The sequence below is a fragment of the Geospiza fortis genome, unplaced genomic scaffold (genome assembly GCF_000277835.1).
Source record: "Geospiza fortis unplaced genomic scaffold, GeoFor_1.0 scaffold265, whole genome shotgun sequence".
NCBI lineage: Eukaryota > Metazoa > Chordata > Aves > Passeriformes > Thraupidae > Geospiza > Geospiza fortis.
Genome location: NW_005054393.1, coordinates 1,631,642 through 1,652,456, shown reverse-complemented (window position 1 = coordinate 1,652,456; position 20,815 = coordinate 1,631,642). Strand labels below are relative to the sequence as shown.

The following is a 20,815-nucleotide window of genomic DNA, read 5'->3' as shown; positions in this document are numbered from 1 at the left end:
AGAGGGTGGGACTGAAGAAAGCTTGTCTTCCCTTCTTCTGCTGAAGTGTAAATGAAGTCCCCTATTTTCTTATAGCTTGATTGCATCTCAACTCCATACAAATGTGGAAGAGAGGATTGTGTCTCAGTCAACAGGAGACAGACATCCTAAGTTACTTTTACCACCACCTCTTTTATGCAGCGTAACATGCAAACATACAACTGAAAGATGGGCTTTTACAGGCTGGGGGTGTCTTCATGATTATGCCATAGAGCTGAAATCCTGCAGTGCTGGCACTGCCCTTGGTGATGTGTTGGCTGAGTGTCAGAGAAAGGGGTTTGCCTTGGGGAACATGCCAGAAGTGCGCAGAGCGTGAGGGACTACATTGGCATGCCTGGTGTCCTTTCCAAACAATGACCAAAAGCAGATGCCATGGGGTTAATGTAAGAACTTTACAGATGACTCTCCTCTGCTTTTACTCCTCTGTCAGTTTCACACAATTTTCAGTTGAGGAATTACTTGGTCCTATGGTTTCAACACTTTCAGATCTTTACTACACTATGTTTCTGTGACTTTCCCCTTGAGGCCATTCAAACCTCCTGTGTCCATAGCCTCCTGTGTCACTTGGCTGTGTGGCAGGGAATGATGTGTCTTGTCATCATTTGGCCATCTTTCCTCTCTCCTGGCTCCTTTTGTCTCCTTGTACCATCCCTGGCTTTGCCTCTAGGATGTAGAGAGGAATGAAAAGCAGCCTCCCCTTTAGTGTTCCCTCACTGGTTTGGGTGGGCAGAAGAACAGTTCTTCCCTTCTTCTCTCTTCTTGTGGGTTTGTGTTCCACCTAATTCTACATTTTCTCCTGTGTTTTCCCTCAATCACCAAGCTGAGGAACATGGCTGTGCACACACAGATTGTGTAACTTTCCTTCCTGGTCTGCCTGGACTGGAGGCTGGAGAAGGCTGTACTGTCATACTCATCCATGGTGGTGCCAGAAAGCTTAGTCAGAGACTGGGGCCTGTTGTGGTAGGCACTGTGTCTACAGTTGATGTACAGGTGATGTAAAGAGAGAAGCCTCCTGAAGACTTTGATTTTATTGCTATGCAGAAAAATCTTTGCTAGTGCCATGGGCTTCTTTGCCCACTACTACATTTTTATGCTTCTGCCTGTTTGGGTCTCTGTTGTTCCATTTTTCTGTTTTTCTCATTAGTGAGAGGAGTGTTTTTCCTCACTGGTGAAGCTGGACGAGTCCTGGCAATGATGCTAATGTCAGTAGGACGCAGTGCAGGCAGAAGACCTCAGGAGATGGTGCAGCTGGTTCTGCAGCCAGGTGCCCTCTGCAGCTGTGTGCCCCTGCTCTGCACCTCTGATGTGGACTCTACTGACTCAGGGCTGTCCTCACAGGGCGTGAGGACCTTAAGTATTAATTAGGCTGAGGTTGTCCATTTTTGATTTGTGCTTTTAAACAAGTGTGCTCAGACACATGTGCCCTTCTTCCTGTTTTTCAGCAGCAGTGCCAGCTTTAAGTGGTTGATGTAAATGGTTGGTCGCTTTGGCTAAGCAGCACTTAGTTTCCAAAGCAAGAGAAGTGTACATCAGATCCTGCCACTACATCTGAAGAGAACAAGAGAGAGGGTGAAAGTGTGGATAAGACTTTAGGAGGAACTTCCATACTTTCCCATAGAGAGAATTCCCGTGAGGAAGTGGGGAATCCTAAATCCTAACAAAAGTCCTAAAAATAAAGTGTCGTTATATCTAAAGCTGGTACTGTCATCCTGTATTTGGGTAGTGGGAAACAGAGAAGTTGTCTGTAAAGAAAAATGAACTTAATAAAAGAACAAAAACCAAGAGAGCTTAGTAAAAGAGCAAGCAGTTTCAGGCAATTGAGGTACTATTTTTAGAAGAAATAATGAGGATTTATCACCAAAGGGATATCGGGGACAGACAAAGGTGATACAGAGACTCCATCATCAGAAGGCATGAAAAAGCACTTTTTTATTAGAAATTCACAATTCTTATTGAAACAATGGTGGATCTAAGACCTGATTGACCTTTAGGAATCTTCTCTCACCTTGGTCATTCACCTCTCTCATTGGTCAAGAAGGGACACCTCCTTCTTGTAAACATCTTTGACAAACAGAGATTGCCTGCCAGGTGTAGAGATTGAGATAATACCTGTTTTAATTCTTTCTCTGAGCTTTCTCACAGCTTCTCACAGCCTTCCCTGGGAAAATCCTGGGAGACCTGTGTCTCTCTCTGTTCAGAGGATATGTGATTACCACAGGGAGTTAATAAAATACTGTCATTTTAGCTCTTTATTGGGACTTTTCACTGAAGAGGTTTAGAGTGTCTCGGAAAAGGTTTCTCTGTCTTAACAGTGACCAGGCTGAGGCCCAGGGAAGTGACATAATTTAACTATGGCCCTTTTTGTTAAAAAATATTTTCCTCAAATTTTGGCTTGTAAAAATAACTAAGATTGATTGGAATATTGACCATATGACATCTCAAAAACAGGCTGAGCGAGCACTTAGAATAAATGTCGATAGGGCAAATTAAGGGAACTTACTGTGCTTTCCATCTTCAGTAATGATCTGAAACAAAAAGTAACCAGCATAAAAATGAAAGACAGAGGAAGAAGTCTCTAAGAAGCTGAGGGAAGGTGAGAGAACGTGGAGGAAGAAAACAGCTTAAAGTCAAGTATTTGGAAATGTCAAGAAGTAGTAATTAAAAATTGATTTGTGCTGACTTTATTTGACTTGAGCAGTGCCTGTTTCACCAGCATTCCCCTAGAAATGGGAGGTAAGGTCACTGCCACATAATGAATACACTGTCTCAATGTGGAAAAATGAAAGATAATAGTTTTTGAGACTGTGTGTAAGAAATACATGTCCCTGCTAAAAAGGGAAATTTTTAGAAACAGGTTATTTCTATTATAAATTTCTAAGGCTGCCTCCTCCTAAACAGTGTCATGAAACATGAAAATCTGTTGCCCAAGAGTGCAGGGACAACCCTGGAAAAAACACAGAAAGAAGAAACAAATCACTGTGATTAATTTAGAATATGGACAGAGAGCTTAAAGGTCGCAATAAATGTATACTATCAAGTAGCCTGACAGCACATGTAATAACTATCTGCTCATCTGCAAGAGCTTGAAGAATGTAAACACCTCAGAAGGAGAGTAATCGCTAAGAGTGATACAGAGAGCAGCTAAATAGTTATGAATATTTGGATGAAATTTTTAAAAATCAGATTGAACAACAAGGAAAAGAAATCTCTCAGTGTGTTCATCTGATTGTGCATCCCATAGAATCTGTGGAGTTTTAATATCTAAAAATAGACATAATTTATGTAATTATACATTTTCTTTTCTAATTCCTATCATGCCATAAAATACTTATCAAAGCTTCTAAGTATAACCTGTTTCCAACTCTTTCACACTGTGTTCCAGACCTTCAGCTGTTGAAAATCTGTTTAGCTACAGTGATTTTCCCTGTGCTATACTGATACCCAACTGTTTGAGGTTTGGCCTTTCAAATAGGTTTTAAACTTGATTCTGCTACACAGAAAAGCACACAAGTCTCCAAACCATTGTTTAAACAAATAATGTTTGCAGACTGACTCATTGCTGCTTACAAACTTCTAAGAATGTCACCAAAGCTTGTTGAATTACCTAACTTGTCTTCATTTGTTCCCACATCAAATCAGCAATACATGGGTATTTCTAGACCCCCCCACCTCTGCCAGGTTCTAGATTTCTGTTGCCTTTCCTTAGCTACATTTACGTTTGCATATTACAGATATTTGTCATTGCTAAGTTAATTTGTCCAGCTGGTATCAGGACATTCAGATGCATTCTTTGAGCTGTGTTGAACCTTAGGGAATAACCAAGCTGATCTGTGGCAGCACCTCCTTCCTACTGTTCAGGAAGGCCACATTAAACTTCTGCTTAGAAATTCTTTGGAGCTGAAAGCCTTGCTGTGAGATTTCTTCTTTAGTTCTCACCAGTGTGGATCAGGATTTATTTTGCTTGTAATCTTTTAATTTCCTCAGTTTCCACTTTGTAGCTCACCTTCAACCACTGGAATTCTTAGTGCGCTACAGACATGGATATGAAGAGATAGGTACAAATGATTTTTGTATATGTTGTGGTTATGGATCCAATTACTTGCTGCTTGCAGAGGAGGAAATGCTGAGGATGTGATCCTTCATACACATGTGTAATAAAAGGTGGGAAGCATTCCAGAGCAGCTGGGTAAAACCACTTTGTCTGTGATTCTTGAGAGTTAAACATGGTTGCTCATTTTGGTTTTCATAATTTTAGGGATGCATTTTGAAGTGGTGAAGGCTGCACTGACACATGGTGGCATGAGAAGTTAGGAGCAGGAACAGCAAGGTGGCAACTGTTGCAAAGCAGAAGCTGAATTATTTTATTACTGCACCTCCTTTGGAGGTAGAAGAGGGAGGGATCTCTTTTGTCAGCTTCCTGGCAGAGGGCAATTTGTCATTTTCTTGCAGAAACCACATTATTAAGTTTTTTAAGAAATGCTGCATGTGATCCAGAGGTTATGAAAAACATGAGCTGTGCTGTGCCAAGAACCAGCTGTGTTAGATGAGACAATTATACCTGTAAGTAATGGGATGGTGAGCTTTGTCATCCTCCTCTCCCGAGACCATGGGCCCATGTACAGGTGCTGGGTGTGTGCAGTTGTGCTCCTCTTCATGGAAGTTTTTTAAGGGTGCTTATAGGATGAGGCAGCCAGTGTTTCTTGGGTGGAAGGCAGGATATTCCTGATGCATTTCCACCAATCTGCTGTTTGTTCTTGGGCAGATTGGGCTGATGGAGTTACTTGGCTTTCCTCCTCCAAATAGTACGTCCCAAGAGGGTTGTGGGACAGCAGTGCTTTTCCCATCCTACTCACCAGGCAAGTTCATGGCTGTTTGATCAGGAGTTATTTCTTCGCTTACCTGTGCATCCATCCCAGTGGAAACAGTCATTTGCAAATCACTGGGCTGTGATGGATCATAGATTGTGTTCTGAAAGAATTGGAGGCTTTTCTGTTCAAGGTGTTTTGTACATGCAATATATTTATTACCCTGGGAGTCTGTCTTACTACATTTTTTTCCTTTTTCTTTTCCTTTTTTTAAATTTTTTTTATTTCCAGATGGGCAAATGGCAGTAAGCATTGGAGTCTGCTGAATGGACTTGAGAAAGTTTAGTTAGTATTCTAGAAGGCAGTCCTGCTACTTAGACAGCAGAGTTGCATTGACTGGAAAGAATAATAAAGTGTTCAAACTGAAATCAATCCAGCAGTTATTTAGCCAATACCTGCAGCAAATCTGGCATATTAAAACACTTCTCAGTGCCAGCTGATGAAACCAGTTCCAGCAACTTCTATTCCAGCACAAGAACTGCTCCTCCCCCAAGTGTTTGGCATAATGGTTGTTGTGGAACTGCTAACAATAAAACATGTTCCCACAAGGTGTTTAGATTTACAAATTGAAAGTATTAAAATGGATGACGGGAACCTAAGATGGGCCAAAGTCTTAATTTTTGTTTTTGCAAAGATAGAAATTATTTTTCAGCCATAACAAGAGCTGGAGTTCTGCTCTGGTTTGTGAGGCTTGGCCTGGAACTCCTGTGGTTTGGTTTTAAGATCAGTACATAGGCTCTGTGAGCACCAGCAGAGGGTAGAAAGGGGAAGTTGGATCATCATTAATAAACACAGGCACAAGGAAGGGAAGTGAGCCAATGGAAAATTGTCTATTCTCTGAATGTGTTACATCTACTATATGTAATCACAATTAACATTTAGTGCTACTGGAATGGAGAGGGCTTGCCTCTTAGAAGTTATTTTCGTCAATTTCTGTTTCTTGGCTTTATACACTTACTTGACTTTTTTCCCAGCTTTTCCATGGCTTTTCCTTTTCCCTATTTAGAATCCCCTTCTCTGTGAAGTCAGATAGTGAGTTAGCTGCATCCATGTCGGTGTGGCTGTTGCCACCTCGGCAGCGTGGGTGTGCATGCACACACAGAGCCAGGGGAAGGCATCCTGAGATAACTGGCTGTAGCACGGCAGTGGATCAGCCTGCAAACCAGCAGTGCTTCAGATGGCAACCAGCCACGCCTGAAGCAGCAGCCCCAGTCACCATAGGGAAACTCTTCAAAGTGCACAGAGCTAAGTGCATGCATTAACGTGTAGCTGTGGCTCAGTCATTTCTTCTTCCTGATGAAAGCCTCTGTATAAGCAGACGTAGAAAACATAAATCACCCCTTATTGAGAGAGAACTAAAAAAACCCTCAGAGACAACATGTGCTCTTATTGAGCCCTAGTGCAAGATGTAATTAAACAGAAATCCAAAATAAGATCTTTGCTTGGCAACTAAGAACCTAATTCTTGCCGTAAAACCTGGCAATACCATTAAGTTCAGATCAGTTGAAGGAAATGTACGTGAAGAAACAGTGGTGCCCTTAGGGACTCTGCAAAGCTGAATATTAGAAAATTCTCATCTGGTGATCAGCTTTTGAACCAAAGGAAGTGTAGAAATTTGCTGGCAAACTCTTCAAAACTGTTCTGCATATTGAAAAGACATTAACAGAGAGGCTATATTTTGCATCATACGGTATCTGTTACATCTGGTGTGAAAGCATGGTACTGTCATTCGGCATCAAGGCTGTAATGGATTTAAACAGGAAGGAGATTTCACCTCAAGTGAGGTTATATCTGAGATAGAAGTTTGCACCTGGCTCAGCTCTGACATGTAATTTGGTGAGCTGATTGTCCTAAATTGACAAATGTGCTGAAGCATAATGAGGGCTTCCTGTGTTGGGCTTGGGACCTCTGTTTTCTTGGCCCTGACATCGTGACACAGGTGCAGACATTGGGGCTGCACTGGGTAAGTTCAAGCCAGTGCAGGCATCTTTGCGGTTATTACATTAGGGTTTGCCGCAGACGGTAGCAAATGTTTTCTTGATGTGCTGAAAAAGGCAGCCTGTCATTTCAGCAGCCACCTCCCTCAAGCATTTGGCAGGAATCACAAGGTGCTTCAGCAAGTCAGCTAACTCAGGGCAGAGTGTTTTACTCATATCACCATCACAGCTGACCTTTCCAAATGTAGTGATCACCTAAGTACGGCATATTTGAGAGACTAAAGTGTACAGAAGTTATCACAAACTTCAGCGAGCTTTGTAGCAGCCTAACCCTTCTGCCATCCTCTCAGGGTGTTGCAGAGCACCTTTGAGCCAGCTGGCATCATCCCCCTTTCCAACAAGTCTTGCTGTGAATTGCATCTCATCAGACTTCAATTCAGGTTTGCTGTTCAGCATCAAGGATCATACATATCTGTCCTTTCTCCCAGTTTCTTTCTCTTGATGCTGCAGGAGAGACTTAGGTTGTCGAGTTTCAGAGAACAAGAGTAGGTCTCTTCTTTTTTCCTGTATGGGAATGATTGTAATTGGAGAGAGATGATCCTATTCACTTCTTTTAGATAGTAAGAATGATTCTTGAAGGAGAAATAAGAAGGCAGGTTTTACACAACAGAAAGTCAGCATAAATTGACATATTTTCCAGAAAATCTCTCAGTTATAAAATTGATGAGTTTGTAGCATTGCAGGCAGTTGTGTCTCACACTTTGTTTTAAGGAGACCCTGCTAGTGGTGCAGGACACAGGAGAACATCTGAAGGAAGCTTTCAGCAGTAGGCAGCAGAAAATTCCAAAGACAGCGATAGCTACCAAACGCAGCAATGTGTGAGCAATGTCTTCAAATATATTGCCAGTGCTTTGGCATGTCCTTACAAGTTCTTGAAAACAGTGGAATTTATGCACAGAATCAAGTACTTCTACTGAGTTGAAGCTGTGGGCTGCAAATACACAGCCAGCATCTGACCATGTATTGTACACTTAGATCAGTCTCTGCAAGGATGTCATTGGCCCAGGAATTCACAGTTGCAATTGGATATCTGTAAGAAAACTGCCTGGCATAGTCTCTGTAAGTTTGCATCTTAGCCAGAATTTTTAAGAAGGTAATAAGTAATTTCCTTAGCAGAATAGGAAGTTAGATTTTGTAGATTTGTTTTGGTGAGAGGAGTTTCTCCTTGCTGAGGGTAAGAGTTTTTTTCCTCACAGTTTAAATGAATTAATGAAAACATAGTCAGAGCAGCTATCCTGTCTTTGACGCTGAGTTTTTCCCCTGGTTTTCTAGATAGGTAAAGCATCTTGCACAAACAACTGTGAGTCAGATAGGTTCAGATTCAATTCTAGCCTGACTAGTCTCACTCAATTTTTTACTTACCTACAGTATCAATAATTGTGGCAGAATGTGCCATTAATATTCTGATGATGCCTTTAATGAAATAGTTACTGGGTGGGATATGAAAAGTCAATGTGAAACTGGCTACAGCCTCAGTTACTGCTTTGTAAACTTATTATCTATTTCCATATAAATACAAGTCAACCAATTACATTTTATGCTGTTTCAAGTGAACTCCAAGTGAAGCCCTGGATGATGGGTGCTTTGGCAGCTCTCTGATCTCAGAGTCTTTCCATATAAATATTCAGTGCCTTTCAAAGTGGAGTGGCCTTGGGCCCCCAAGCACGTAGAGTTTGCCAGCTACTTTTGTGCTGAGGGCTGACCCAACATGGCAAGATTTGATTTCCATCTGTAAAATTGACTCCACCAGTTCTGTAGTTCTGTACATTATTCTCCCTGTCTCCCATTTAGCATGTTAGTCTGCTGACAGTAGAGTACACAGCACTTAGCAGCTGGTTTGTGGAACCATCAGTCAGGAAATTGTATGATAAATAGGAGGTAGCCAGGTTTAGTGGCACTTTATTTTGCTTCAGCAGTTTTAGCCTGACTTTGGAAAAGTCATCGTGTGGTTTTTCTTAAGGGTTGCAACAAGAGATGGCTACAGTGTAGTAACTTATTACACATACACATGAGTTACGATGTTCACCAGCTGTATTGCTCATGTGTAAATAATAAACTGTGAGATGGGTAATTATGTTGGGGTGTGATATGCAGCTCTGCTCTGGACGGCTCAGGGCTGACAGAGACAGCTCCCTGTGCCATGATGGAGTACGGCTGTTTCCCAGATGGAAACTACAAACAAGATGCAACCAAGATATACAAAGGCGCTTAATGTGAGAGGACTCAAAAAGATGTTCTTGGAGATTTATAGCCCATGCATAAATAAAACTTGTTGATGATCTGCACTGCATAAGCTCCATAGAGAAAAATACGTTTTTTTGGGTTGTTTAATACTAAGTTCCCATTTCTCAATGGAAAGTAAATTAGACATTGAGGAGGGTCAAATGGTGTTTCACTGTATAATTACTAGGATTGCTTTTAATGGATAGGTGCTCAGGCTGGGTCATGGTGGGACAGTGAAGAGGCTTGGCATCCTGAGTGGGATTTCATGTTTTGGCCAGGTGAACCACATCCTGTCTGACATGAATATGGGTAGCAAAATCTCTGTGGTCTTACCTGTGCTCTCCAGACTCACTCTTTGAAGGAGACACATAGGGCAGAGAAGGATTTGCCTGTGCATTTATGAGGGTGTGACTTCCTTTTTTGCTGAAAAAATGGTGGCAGACTTTATACTGTAAAATACTAAGACATCTGCTTTCAAACCTACTCCCTTTGGCTTCTGCTGCTGTAGTCAAATACTAGTTTAGCAGGGGAGAGGGTAGGCAGGGAGATGTGCTGAAACACACTTCAGATGTCCCTTTTCCCCTTCACCTTGATGTCTGCTGGGGAATGTGTTCAGGAGGTGGCAGCAAGCATCCTTCACTCAATGACAGTTTGTTCCCGATCATCTGTGACCCATTTTTTTACCTCCATTCGAGACCATGAGTGATTGGCATGGGGAGTGAAGCTTATAACAGATTGCATGCCAAGGTCCAGTTGGTGCAACAGAGTCAGAATTAAGAATATTGTGAGTTCGGGCTTCCAGTTTACATCATAAACCACAATTATTTTTCATTTGTGGTTCCTAAGTCAGTAAATGGCTGAAATGTACTGTGGCTAGTCACATGCTGATGTCCTTTCACAAAACCAAGCTGTGTAGCTGGACAGTCTGTGTCAGATGTTTCCAGGCTTTCTTGAAATACTGGGAATAGTTCCTCAGAAATTCTTTCCCCTTCATCCCCTGTGTGAATTCCCTCAGGGCAATGAGGTTTGTTCCTCTCATTCTTCCCGCACTTCAAAAAGCAATAATAAAGCAACCGAACTTTTTAAATCATGATGAGGAAAAATCTTTTTTTTTTTTTAAACATCTCTAGTTGAGACCAGGAAACTGCTTTCACAAATAATATAATCTAAGAGGAGATTTAAATTTTGATGAATAGGAAAGGTAGGAAATAGAAAGAAAAGATACTTTCAAGAGCTGGTGGGCAAAATTGGAGTAGAACTAGTTTTACTGCCAGTACACGATTGAAGTTTCCTTTTTTTCTAGAAGCATTTTAGTAAATCCATGACATGACCTAATGTCTGTATTTCTCAGCCTTTGGTGTCAGATAAACACATGACATCACTCAAAGTGGCAATTGGGTAATGGCTGTGCGGGATCAGTTTGTTTCATGCCACTGGAGGTGTTTAGCATTTTGTGGGAATTGTGAGTGTTTGAGAGGCAGTGGTGAGCAGCGTGTAACATTTTGAGGCGCACAGATCACAGCGGTGTGATGGTGAGGAGAGCTGTGGTCTGTGTGAGCTGTGCCCCTCGAAGCTGGGGGACAGTCTGGCTGCAGAAGCCGTGGGGAGGGTGGGCCAGTGCCTGACTCCTTAGGGCAGAGCCCATGGGGTGTCAGGGGTGCATTCCCCCTTTTGTCAGCCTGTCTATCTCCCAGGCTCTCCAGAAGCAGCAGGAACCAGGAGTTCTGACAGCTGCAAAATCCCCCATCCTGCGAAAGCCATGGAGGACATAGAGCAGGGGAGCTTACTGCAGCCATGAATGCCTGGGTCTCCAGTCATGGGGACAAAGAAAGTACCCTTCCTTTTTAACAACTGGGTATGAAATGAGTCCCTCTGTCCTCACACACATTTCTGCAGGTTGAGCCATTGGTGTGGTGCAGTTAAACATCTCCAATATGGCCTTTCCCAGTCACATTTGCCTGTGTACATCGTTGTCTGATTTACTCCAGTTTAACTTACATTTCTCAGCATGTCACTTCAGTTTGGCTTTCTGTTGTAGGACTGTGTGTACATCTCTGAGGATATATGTTTTTATTGCATTGTATTCTCTGCTTAGGCTTTTTTCCCTGGGATGATTTTTTTTCTTGTTTTAATACAAAATAAATAAATCAGGAATGCTTATGAAAGCTGTGATGGTCCTTTTGATCTGATGCTTCACATATGGGCACATAATTATTTATTAAAGACTTTTTTAACGCTCTTTTCCATTTAAGCTATAATAAGAGAATATTAAAATTAGTAAATACATATTCATACAAACAGTGTGGGCCAAATTCTTCTCTCAGACAGACTTGATTGATAGCAGCATGAAAGGAGATTGTGACCCCTAAGTCATAGCACTCTTAACACATGCTTTTCAGTATCTGTTCTGTCTTTATGAATGTTGCTTTTAAAGAATCATTGGAGATACTCAGATCTGGGAACCTCGCTTGTTTTTTCAGATCCTCCTCACCTTTTTCCAGCATTCCACCCTCCTGTACCAATTGATGCAAGACATCATGAGGGACGCTACCATTATGAACCATCTCCCATTCCTCCTCTGCATGTGTGAGTATTCAGTGTTCCCCCTTGCTTCCTGAAAGAATGGACAAATACATGAACCTTTGCAATGCTTGAAACCACGTACCTGAAGCACTTTTCCAGTCTTTCCAAAGTGTGAGATTTACTTTTGGAAAGCATTGAGGTTATCTGTTCATAAAGCAAAACCTATGCTGGTGCTTGAGGAATTCCTATTATAATAGGTAGCTGGCAAAGGTTACCCGTGTCTTTTGTTGACATTTATTCTGTATTGTGTCATTCTATAAAGGCTAAATTAAAAAGTGCTGAGCCCTGTGAAATACAGCCAGATAAACATGTATCTAATCTGTATTAAGCTTGGTTTTCTTCTTGGCTAAAATTTCCTTTCATGCCAAAGGTTTGTTTACAAAACAACCATTAGGTTGGTTTTCTTCCCTAGTGACTGCTATGAAGCATAATGAAATTTTTGGTAAATTTTCTTAGTCCCTGTTGTGTGCACATATAGGCAATCGGTTGATTGATGGGAATGTCACGCAAACAAAATGGCAAATGTGATAGAGCACATGGTTTACACAAAGATAAAAGAAATGAATACCAGTGATAACATGCATAGAAAAGGGTGGTAGTGGTGAAATCCTGTAGAAATAAATTTTATCTTATTCCATATGAGGAGACAGGTATCAGCATTGCAGAATAAACCGGTGGATGTGTCCAGAAAACTGCTAAATACTATTTAAAATGGAGCTGAAAAGCAGGGCTTGGTGCTTCACTAAAAGGCTTGATGTATACATTTAATCATATCTACTAATCACCTCTCACACTGAGGAAATACAAGAAGAAAAGCACAAGTAATACTTTGAAGAATAATGCTAGTTGTTTAGATGGCAGATTTCTTTTCTATGGCTATTAGTTACAGCTGTGTAATTACATATATGCAGAAGAAAAATGAAGTTGTTTTAAAACAAGTCCTCCTCTGTGAGCAGAATTAATTGATATTAACAATCCTAACTACATGACCAAGTACACACACAATATTTTACTAACAGTTTTTTTTGGTTCACTCTTCTATTACTGAATTGTAATTTCAGAGCAAATTTGCCTGGAGGTAAGTAATAAATCTGTGTTGCAGTCTTCTTGGGCATTAGAGGAAAAGTGGGTATTTATAGAAAGAGAGAGCACAGAAATTTGTGATTTATTCCTCAGGGTTCCTCAGATGCATCATCATTTACACCACAATCTACCACATAATAAAGTACACTCAAATTCATGCTTAAATTTGCTGCTAAATACTGTTGTAAGCTGAAGGTGGCAGGCTCAGATAGTCATTACAGGATCATCCTAGATTTTGCATTGCAGTCAATATTCTACATGGATGGATGCTTTTGGGAGCTGGGGGAGATAATCCTGCTCATTCTGAAGCTAGTGGAGAATTTGCCCTTCTCTCTGTATTGGGCAGGTGGGTTAGGGAGTTTTAACCTGCATCAGCAGAGGACCATCATCCAAGACCCAAGTACTGCCTACCAGCTTGGAAGAGGCTTCTGGAAGTCTGTACAATGTGGGACCCTTCCTGAATTTGCTGAGCTGAGCCCTCCCTGGAGCCTCAGTCCCATGAACCCAGTCCACAGCACCCCAAGCCCACAGCAGGGCTTTTGGGTGGGTAGACTAGTGTTACCTGCTTTGGGTGACAGTGGGAAATCAGGACTAGCAGTCTACACTGCTCTCAGTGTCAAGACTTCTGTAAGAGCCCCAAAAGATGTTGAAAATGCCTCTTTCATACTTTGTTTGTAGAGGTAGTCCCCTCTGAACCCCAATATCATGCTCCTTCTATGGAAAGGTGCCCTGCTGTGTACTGTGCACCCCTGCTCCCTGATTAGGTGGTGATTCAGCTGGGCCCTGCAGAGGCAAGGAGGTCTTAGCCAGATGTGATGACTGCAGGCAGCTGCTTTTGAAATATACTCTGATATCAGCCCAAGGTTTAAACTCAAAATTGCCTTTATATTGGCCACTTTCCCCCACTGACTTCTGTTGATCCTTTTGCTCATTTGGTTTATGTCACCATTGGAATGATGAGCTGTAGTGGACACTTGGGGCTGTTGTGGTTGATGTAATTAAATATAAAATGGTAATTAAGCAACTTCAAAAAAAGTCATTTAGACTTCAATATTTTGGAGATGTTATGGTTTGTCATGCTTTTGCAGTTTTCAGGAAAATATATTAATGTATGTACATGTAAGGTGGGCACCCAGTGGTTTCCTTGCAAGTTTTACAGACCAGGTGTTAGTAGTACTTAGGATTACCTGGGATCATTTGGAGCCATTACTTGAACTGCTGTCCTAGTACCCATTAAAAAAAAAGAAAGAAAAAAAAATAAAGAAGAAAGAACTGAATTGAGAAGATATTTGAGGATTCTGAGAGAAAATGGCAAGAAACCAGTCAGGAAGCAAAAGTTTACTTACAGCTTCAACAATGACTTCATTGTAGGAGTGGTTTTCTCCTCAGCTTTGTAGTACTCTCAAATTTGTGTATGTAATATAAATTAAAAACAAAATTTAAAAAAAGGCATGACTTTAGTTATCCAAGATCCTTGAAATATGTTCCAGAACCTGCCAAGCCTTAGTGGAATTAGTTTAGATATAATACAAGTGCAGAAAAAATTTGAGGAGGGCCTTGTCTGCATGGTACCTACAGTGTCTGCACATAATTTTGAACACTGGCTAAGTGAAAAAGAAAAAAGAAAGCAAGAATTTTAAAGATGTTTACTGGGCTCTTACGTACTTGCAGCTCTAAAAAGATGTGTGTATTTATATATATTTTTTAAAAAAATATATATGTATATGTGATTCTTATAGTTTAATTGCTGATGGTCAGAACTGTTGCATCCTAAATTTCAGCCTGGAGCTGAGTTTTATAATTTGAGTTATAAACCCTTAAAATAAGGGTTTATGTTTGTGATGGAATTGCTGACAGATGCTTATGTATAGTAGGACTAGCAGGCATTGCTGTAATTATGCTATCGTATCCTATCATTAAAGATTCCAATTGAAAGAGGTTTATAAATTGCTCTTCCTCTTAGATAAACCACCCTACATTAAGGCATCAACGATATGGTGCAGAATTAAATTAAAATCTCATAAAATGAAATATGTTCTGTATTAGCTGTTTGACACTTAATTTGCCTCTGAATGAGTAGAGGAAATCACAAATTAACCTGCCTTTGTTTTTCCAGCCATGGATTATTACGTGTTAGAACAACTGCAATTACAGCCCAATAATAACCCCAAACCCTTATGAATATGTACTGAAATGTGTCACTTTGTGTTACCGAAACCTGTTAGGACTGTGTAGTTATCTTGGAATTTCTACAGTACATCTCTGGTTTATACTTCAGGAAGATGTATGCAACTTGAGTTGTTCTTCAGCAGCAATGGATGAATGGCAGAATTGAAGCTGGAGCTTCTGTTTTCCTTGTATTATTGTGTTTTCTCAAATTCAGTTTAAAAAAGTCCAGTACACTGTAATTCAGTTTTGCTGCTTTACACTGAACAAGGAGGTTAAATTGTGTGATAAACACCATATGATTAAAACAAACCAAAAGAAGCATGGCTTTAGTAATGGCATTCCTTGCTTTGTTTTTCTTTGTTGTTTTTGTCCAGCTTTTTCCTAATTTTCCTAATTTCCAAACTGATTTCTAAAGTATGGCATTAAAGGAGGAGCTGGAGCTTATCTCTGTTTTGGTCCTTGACATCTGCTAGATCATCAGTTAGAGTGTAGTGGCTTCACTGGTTGGTGTGCAGTGATTCAAAATCATGCCGCTAATGAGGGTGTTTATTTGAAATTAATACCATGAGTATGCTATTTTTCTTCAAGATCCAAATCACAAATTTATTATTGGCTAACTCTTCCAGTTGCTTGATGTCTTTGTTTGGAATGAGAGTTATTAGCAGTGACCAGAAGAAGAAGAAGGATGTCTATTTTCATGACAGCGCAAGTGTAAATACCTTCATAGTCCCACAAATTTTAAAATCTGTCTTAGCTAGGATGAGAGTTTTTATTTGTTCATAAAAAAACAAGCTCCTAAGGCAGAGGCAAAATTCTCCTCATGGATTGAAATTCAGCAATTTAGGAAGCTATTATTCTTGGCCATTCATTCATTCCCACACTTCAACCAAGTTGCATCAGTAGGTTTTTCCCAGTGTGCTTCATTTCAAGGTTGAGTTGGACAGCCTTTAAAGGTGACGTATCCTGATACCTTCAGGCACTGTTACTGTGGCTGTGGAGGGAACACATTCCTGCAGAGATGGAGCAGGAGACAACAGCCAGCTAGCTGGCAATATCAGGAATGGCTCTGGGGCGGTGGCTTGTGTACATCCTGGAGTGGTAAATGCATGTGTTGCAGGAGGCTAGTGGAAAGCTAAAGTTTCAGGGCTGAATTCATTACAAGATGCATCATGCATGTTTGAAAATATTCATCCCTTTAGTCTCTATCTCTTTCTGCCATCCCTTTTTGCCTTAGCTCTGGACTACACATGAGGAAGAGTGAGCAGGTAAATCTAAGGGAAGGTGCTACCAATATGCTTACAGTCGGGGGAGAATGCCTTTGCCAGAAGGAAGTTGCATGGTACAGCTGGTATATTTTAGCTCCCTAGGATCAACAATATTCAAAGCTCCTTTTTTTTCCTAACTGCTGATTGAGACTGGCAAGTTTGGCACTCTCATGTCCTGAAATGATGCATGTACAGGTAACCGTGCATGCGCCTAACATGAGTGCCTTGAACAGACATTTTGAACTTTCTCAATGCTCTGGTACTAAACCAAAGCATGTGTTTTGCTTGCAGTCAGCTCCAAGTTGATAAAAAGGGAGTCTGATTCTTAGATATGTTATTTCGTATGTAGTTTATACACACATCAATTACACAAGGGTGGAAAGAAAAGCAAAGTCAGGCCCAGACACTTAGCTTTCATCATCGTCTGATTTTGGACCATGCAGCAAAATAGGGGATACCCAAATGTGAGAAGATTAAAGCATATCCTTGGTTATGGGAGAAACTGCTAGTCACAAATTTGATAGGATGTTTATGATTTCCCAGCCTTGTCCCTGACATTATGAGTTTTCTTTTCATTTTCATTTCTAAGCTCTAATTTATTTTTTAAAATCTGAGTGTTAAACCTCTTAAATCTTTTACCTCCTGCTTTACCTCAGTGTACCTCTAAGCTGTAGACTTGGCAAGGAGTTTGTCAGCTTGTCAGAGCATTCATTGATCCTTTCACAGTGGGAAGGAGAGCCCCACCCAGCATGAAAAACATCACTCATTGAATTGGCTTTAATTACTTTAAGACTTGGAATGGGTTTTATGGTTTAGCCAGGAGCCATCAAAGAAGAAAGACTGGGAAGCTCTTGGGACATGAAAAGATGACTGTAGTTACAGCTTCCCAAAATTATCCGTGAAAGTATTTTCTTTAAACAGGAAGAAATCTTGTATTAGATGTGAAACACCCCAAGAAACCTGTCTCTGGAAGTGAAGTGCAGCATGCAGAATAAGCAGCTGCTCATAGCCTGGAGGATTTTTATAGGAAGTCTCTGAGAAGGAATCAGCATGGTCTGGTGACTCGTTAAGGTTATACAGAATATGTTATGTGCCACAGATATGCATGATTTAGGCTCTGCAAGCAGCGTGTATCCCTCTTTCCTTAGTGATTATTCAGGGAAGTAAAATACCAGGGCCAGATGCCCACATATAAACTTCAGCAGATAGTTTTCTTTCAGTGCCAGACCTTTTACAAAGCTTGGGAATAGGAAGCTTCTGTCTGGGCTACAACTGTTGTATTTCACTCAGTGTATAATTTTACATCATTTAAAAGAGTGAATCAGTGTTTTGTTCATTCTTATGTAGCGGTATTTACCTTAAGATTTGCAGAACGTAAATTCTCCTTCGTTAGCTTTGTAATGCTTGCAGAGTGGCTTCAGAAACAGAATGTTTTTAAAAACTATCTCAAATTGCAAAAAGTTTGGAAAGCAAATTAGTAGTGTCATATTGAATTGCAGAAAAAAAGGTTAAGTGTTTCTCTTAAAGTTTTGATTCTGAGCTATGTTTTAAAAGAAAAGAAAGTAGGTTAAGATGTGGATAAAAATAGTTAAATATTTTTGATGTAGCTGTTTTATGTAAGTTGTTACATTCATTTGTTTAGGTGAACTGCAGTCTGAAGTTACTGCACAGTCATTTCAACTCTTCTATATTTCTCACTGATTTGCTCTCTCTTCTAGGAAAAAGCAGTATTTGGGAAAAATGATCTTATTTAATTTCTGCTGAAAAATAAACTTTAGATCAAATAAGGATTCACTGCTAAAATCCATCCCTCTTTTAAGCCAGCAAATTTACATGAAAGTCAACAGAATTGCCTCTGAGCGCACCAGATTACATTTGGTTCACATCATTCACACATGATTCATCTGTTTCTGTGGTGGATAATACTTTGTGACATAATCATTTTCTCTGGAGTAGCTAATTGTTATGCCAAGAAACTACAGATTTATAAAGGAGAAACAATAGCAGCAGATAAATATTGCGTTAACAGAGGCTCTTTGTTCTTTTTATACAGCCAGTTTGATTTCGGGCTGTCTGGGCAAGTTGCAGCAATTGAAATTAGGGGGAAATTATGGTGAAATTTTTAATGTAGAAGGAAGAGCTTTTAAAATGTAATGGTTTGTTTTGTTGAAAATTCTTGGTAGTAAGTTCCCCCAAATCTTTGGTTCATGTTTTTTTTTTTTTTTAATATTGAGAAAAGCACTCGAGTGGCAGCACATCTCTTCAGCACTCTGCAGTAGCAGCAATGTACAGGGCATCCTGCCCTGTGATGCAGGGGGAGGAAAAATTGGGAAAAGCCCTCGGGAGCACTCCCCCGATGGTCTAAAGGGGATCGGTTGCCTCCTCTCCACCTGACACACAGAGAGGCACAGGTTTGGCTGGTGGAGCCCAGTCCAGCGAAAGGGATTCTTGAGGAGGTTTTTTTGAATGATGCTGTTGCAGAGGAGCAGTTCCAAGGTTTATGGGCAGTGAGATGTCTATCAGGACTGGCACTTAGCTGATTTACCCCGCCTGGGCAGTTAACAGTCCTTAGATGAATTCCTGGCTGCCAGTGAGAAGTGGTTCCCTAAGGCGGGCTTTCAAACCAGCGTGAATTAAGGGATGATGGAAGCAAAAAGAATGGCCAGCAAAGCTATGCCTCAGGTCACTGTTCTATGTAACATTTTTCTGTAAACTGAGGAATAACTAGACATGATTTCAAGTTGTTTGGGTGCTTGCTGAGAGCAGATGTGTATACAAGTGGGCGAATTTGTGTGTGTGTGTGTGTGTGCATGCATCCTCTTTACATAATAGGGTGAATATCTTTGCTTACATTTGTCATGAACTGAGTAATTTTAAGTCTCTGCAGTTAAAACTAATGCAAGGAACTACTCAGAGCCTGAGAAAGATGGAAGATTACAGGTAAAATGTTAACAAAATATTTTAAAAAAATGTTCAATGGCAAAACCTTTGAGAACATATAGATCATTACCTTAATTTAACATTTAAACAAAAGTATATAGAATAGCTACAATGTTTGAGCTCTGCTGCTTGAAATTTCTATTATCTCATTCTGTTATCAGCTGCAAAGAATGCAAGCTCCAAATATAGTGCACATTCAAAGGCTCTGAGCCTGTGGTTTCTTGGACGAAATTCCTGTGTTCTTTGTGCTGTAGTCAGCAGTATTAGTTGAGTGAGCAGATATTGACTGTGGTATTCACATGCAGTGAACCAGAAGCAAGCCAACTCTATAGAGGCTGCTGTCAAACTTGTTGCAGTAGCCTGTGAGGTACTGGACTGTGACAGACTCCTTTTTTTTCAGCACAATTCTTCCACTCATGTTAAATCTTGCTTCAAAGAGAGCTGAAATGTTACAGTCTTAGTCGGGATTTTTCTTTTTCTTTTCCTCTTTTTTTAAAGTGTACCTGTGAGATTCCTGTGTTGTGAATTGGAAGTTCCCTGAAGTTAGAGTAGGTATAAACTCCAAGAAATGTGAGTCATGAGTAGCGTGTGTTTTAGGAACACAGAGCATCTTCATCACACTCTCACACTATCGTTCCCTGACTTAGACTCCATCCTCCTCCAACAAAGACATCAAGTCCTAGAATCTTTGGAGTATGGATTGAATGTAGTTGGCACTTTTTCTTTCCCAAAGGATGAAAAAACAGAAGTTAAATTAACACCTTGTTTTTGGCACCACTTACTCATCCTACTGTATTTCTTATATGTGTGTGTGTGTGTGTGTGTATAAGTCTATATTTGTTTACATATCTGTAACAAAACATAGGCTGTTGGAGCTATGTTTCTGAGGTGTAGGAGACTAACTAGCTGTTCCTTGCATATTCTGTGTTATGTGATGCTAGATAAAAACCCCAATGATGCTTTAATTTCACTGAAAGTGTTGTGTTTTGTGTTCAATGGGTTTTTCATCACTGCGCCTCAGGCCAGACTGAGCTATCATTGATGACTGATGTTATTGATTGATAGAGGAAACAATCTAAAGAAAAATGTTATTTTGTTTGATTGTTACTTTTAGGATGCATGACCAAGAAATGGCTTGGGACCTTACTTCAGAGTAACATTTACATTGAAGCTGGGCCCTATGAATTTGCCACTGAAGGGCAGGTGGTTAATCCCTTCCAGCACCAAATGTGTAGGTCTGAATTTACAATAGATTACGACTGCATTTATGGTCAGCTTTATAGGTGCATTGGCAATTTTCTGGAGGCTCTGCAGAGGTTAGACACAGAGGCAAACATCCTACAGCCCATGAGTCAGGAGTACAAAGTTCCTGAAGGAATTAACTAACCTATCATCTTCTTGAAAGCATTATTTATGAGGTGTTGCGACCATTGGTGTTAAGGATCAACAGAAAATTAGGGAGTATTTCACATAAGGGAGAATTTCTAAACATATCAGATTTAAGTGGCTATCTCTTTAAAGATACACATCTTTCAGTCCTGTATCTCCTGTTGAAATTCAGCCTAGATTTATCATGCCTTTTCCACTGGCCCATGGAAGAAAAGATTGATAGTCTAGTCCAGTTTATAGAGGCCACCAACGCAAATAGCCC

The 20,815-nt window shown here is 40.4% G+C and overlaps 1 protein-coding gene across 3 annotated transcripts in view; it reads left to right on the top strand.

Moving 5' to 3' along the window:
* The window catches only part of GLI3 (GLI family zinc finger 3), a 206,277-nt gene that overhangs the window by 100,336 nt on the left and 85,126 nt on the right, over positions 1-20,815 (top strand). For all 3 annotated transcript variants that reach the window (XM_031060865.1, XM_005425692.3, XM_031060866.1), the window contains one exon: positions 11,605-11,710. In XM_031060865.1, the coding sequence (XP_030916725.1) occupies positions 11,605-11,710 (106 nt within the window). The remainder of the gene's footprint in view (positions 1-11,604; positions 11,711-20,815) is intronic.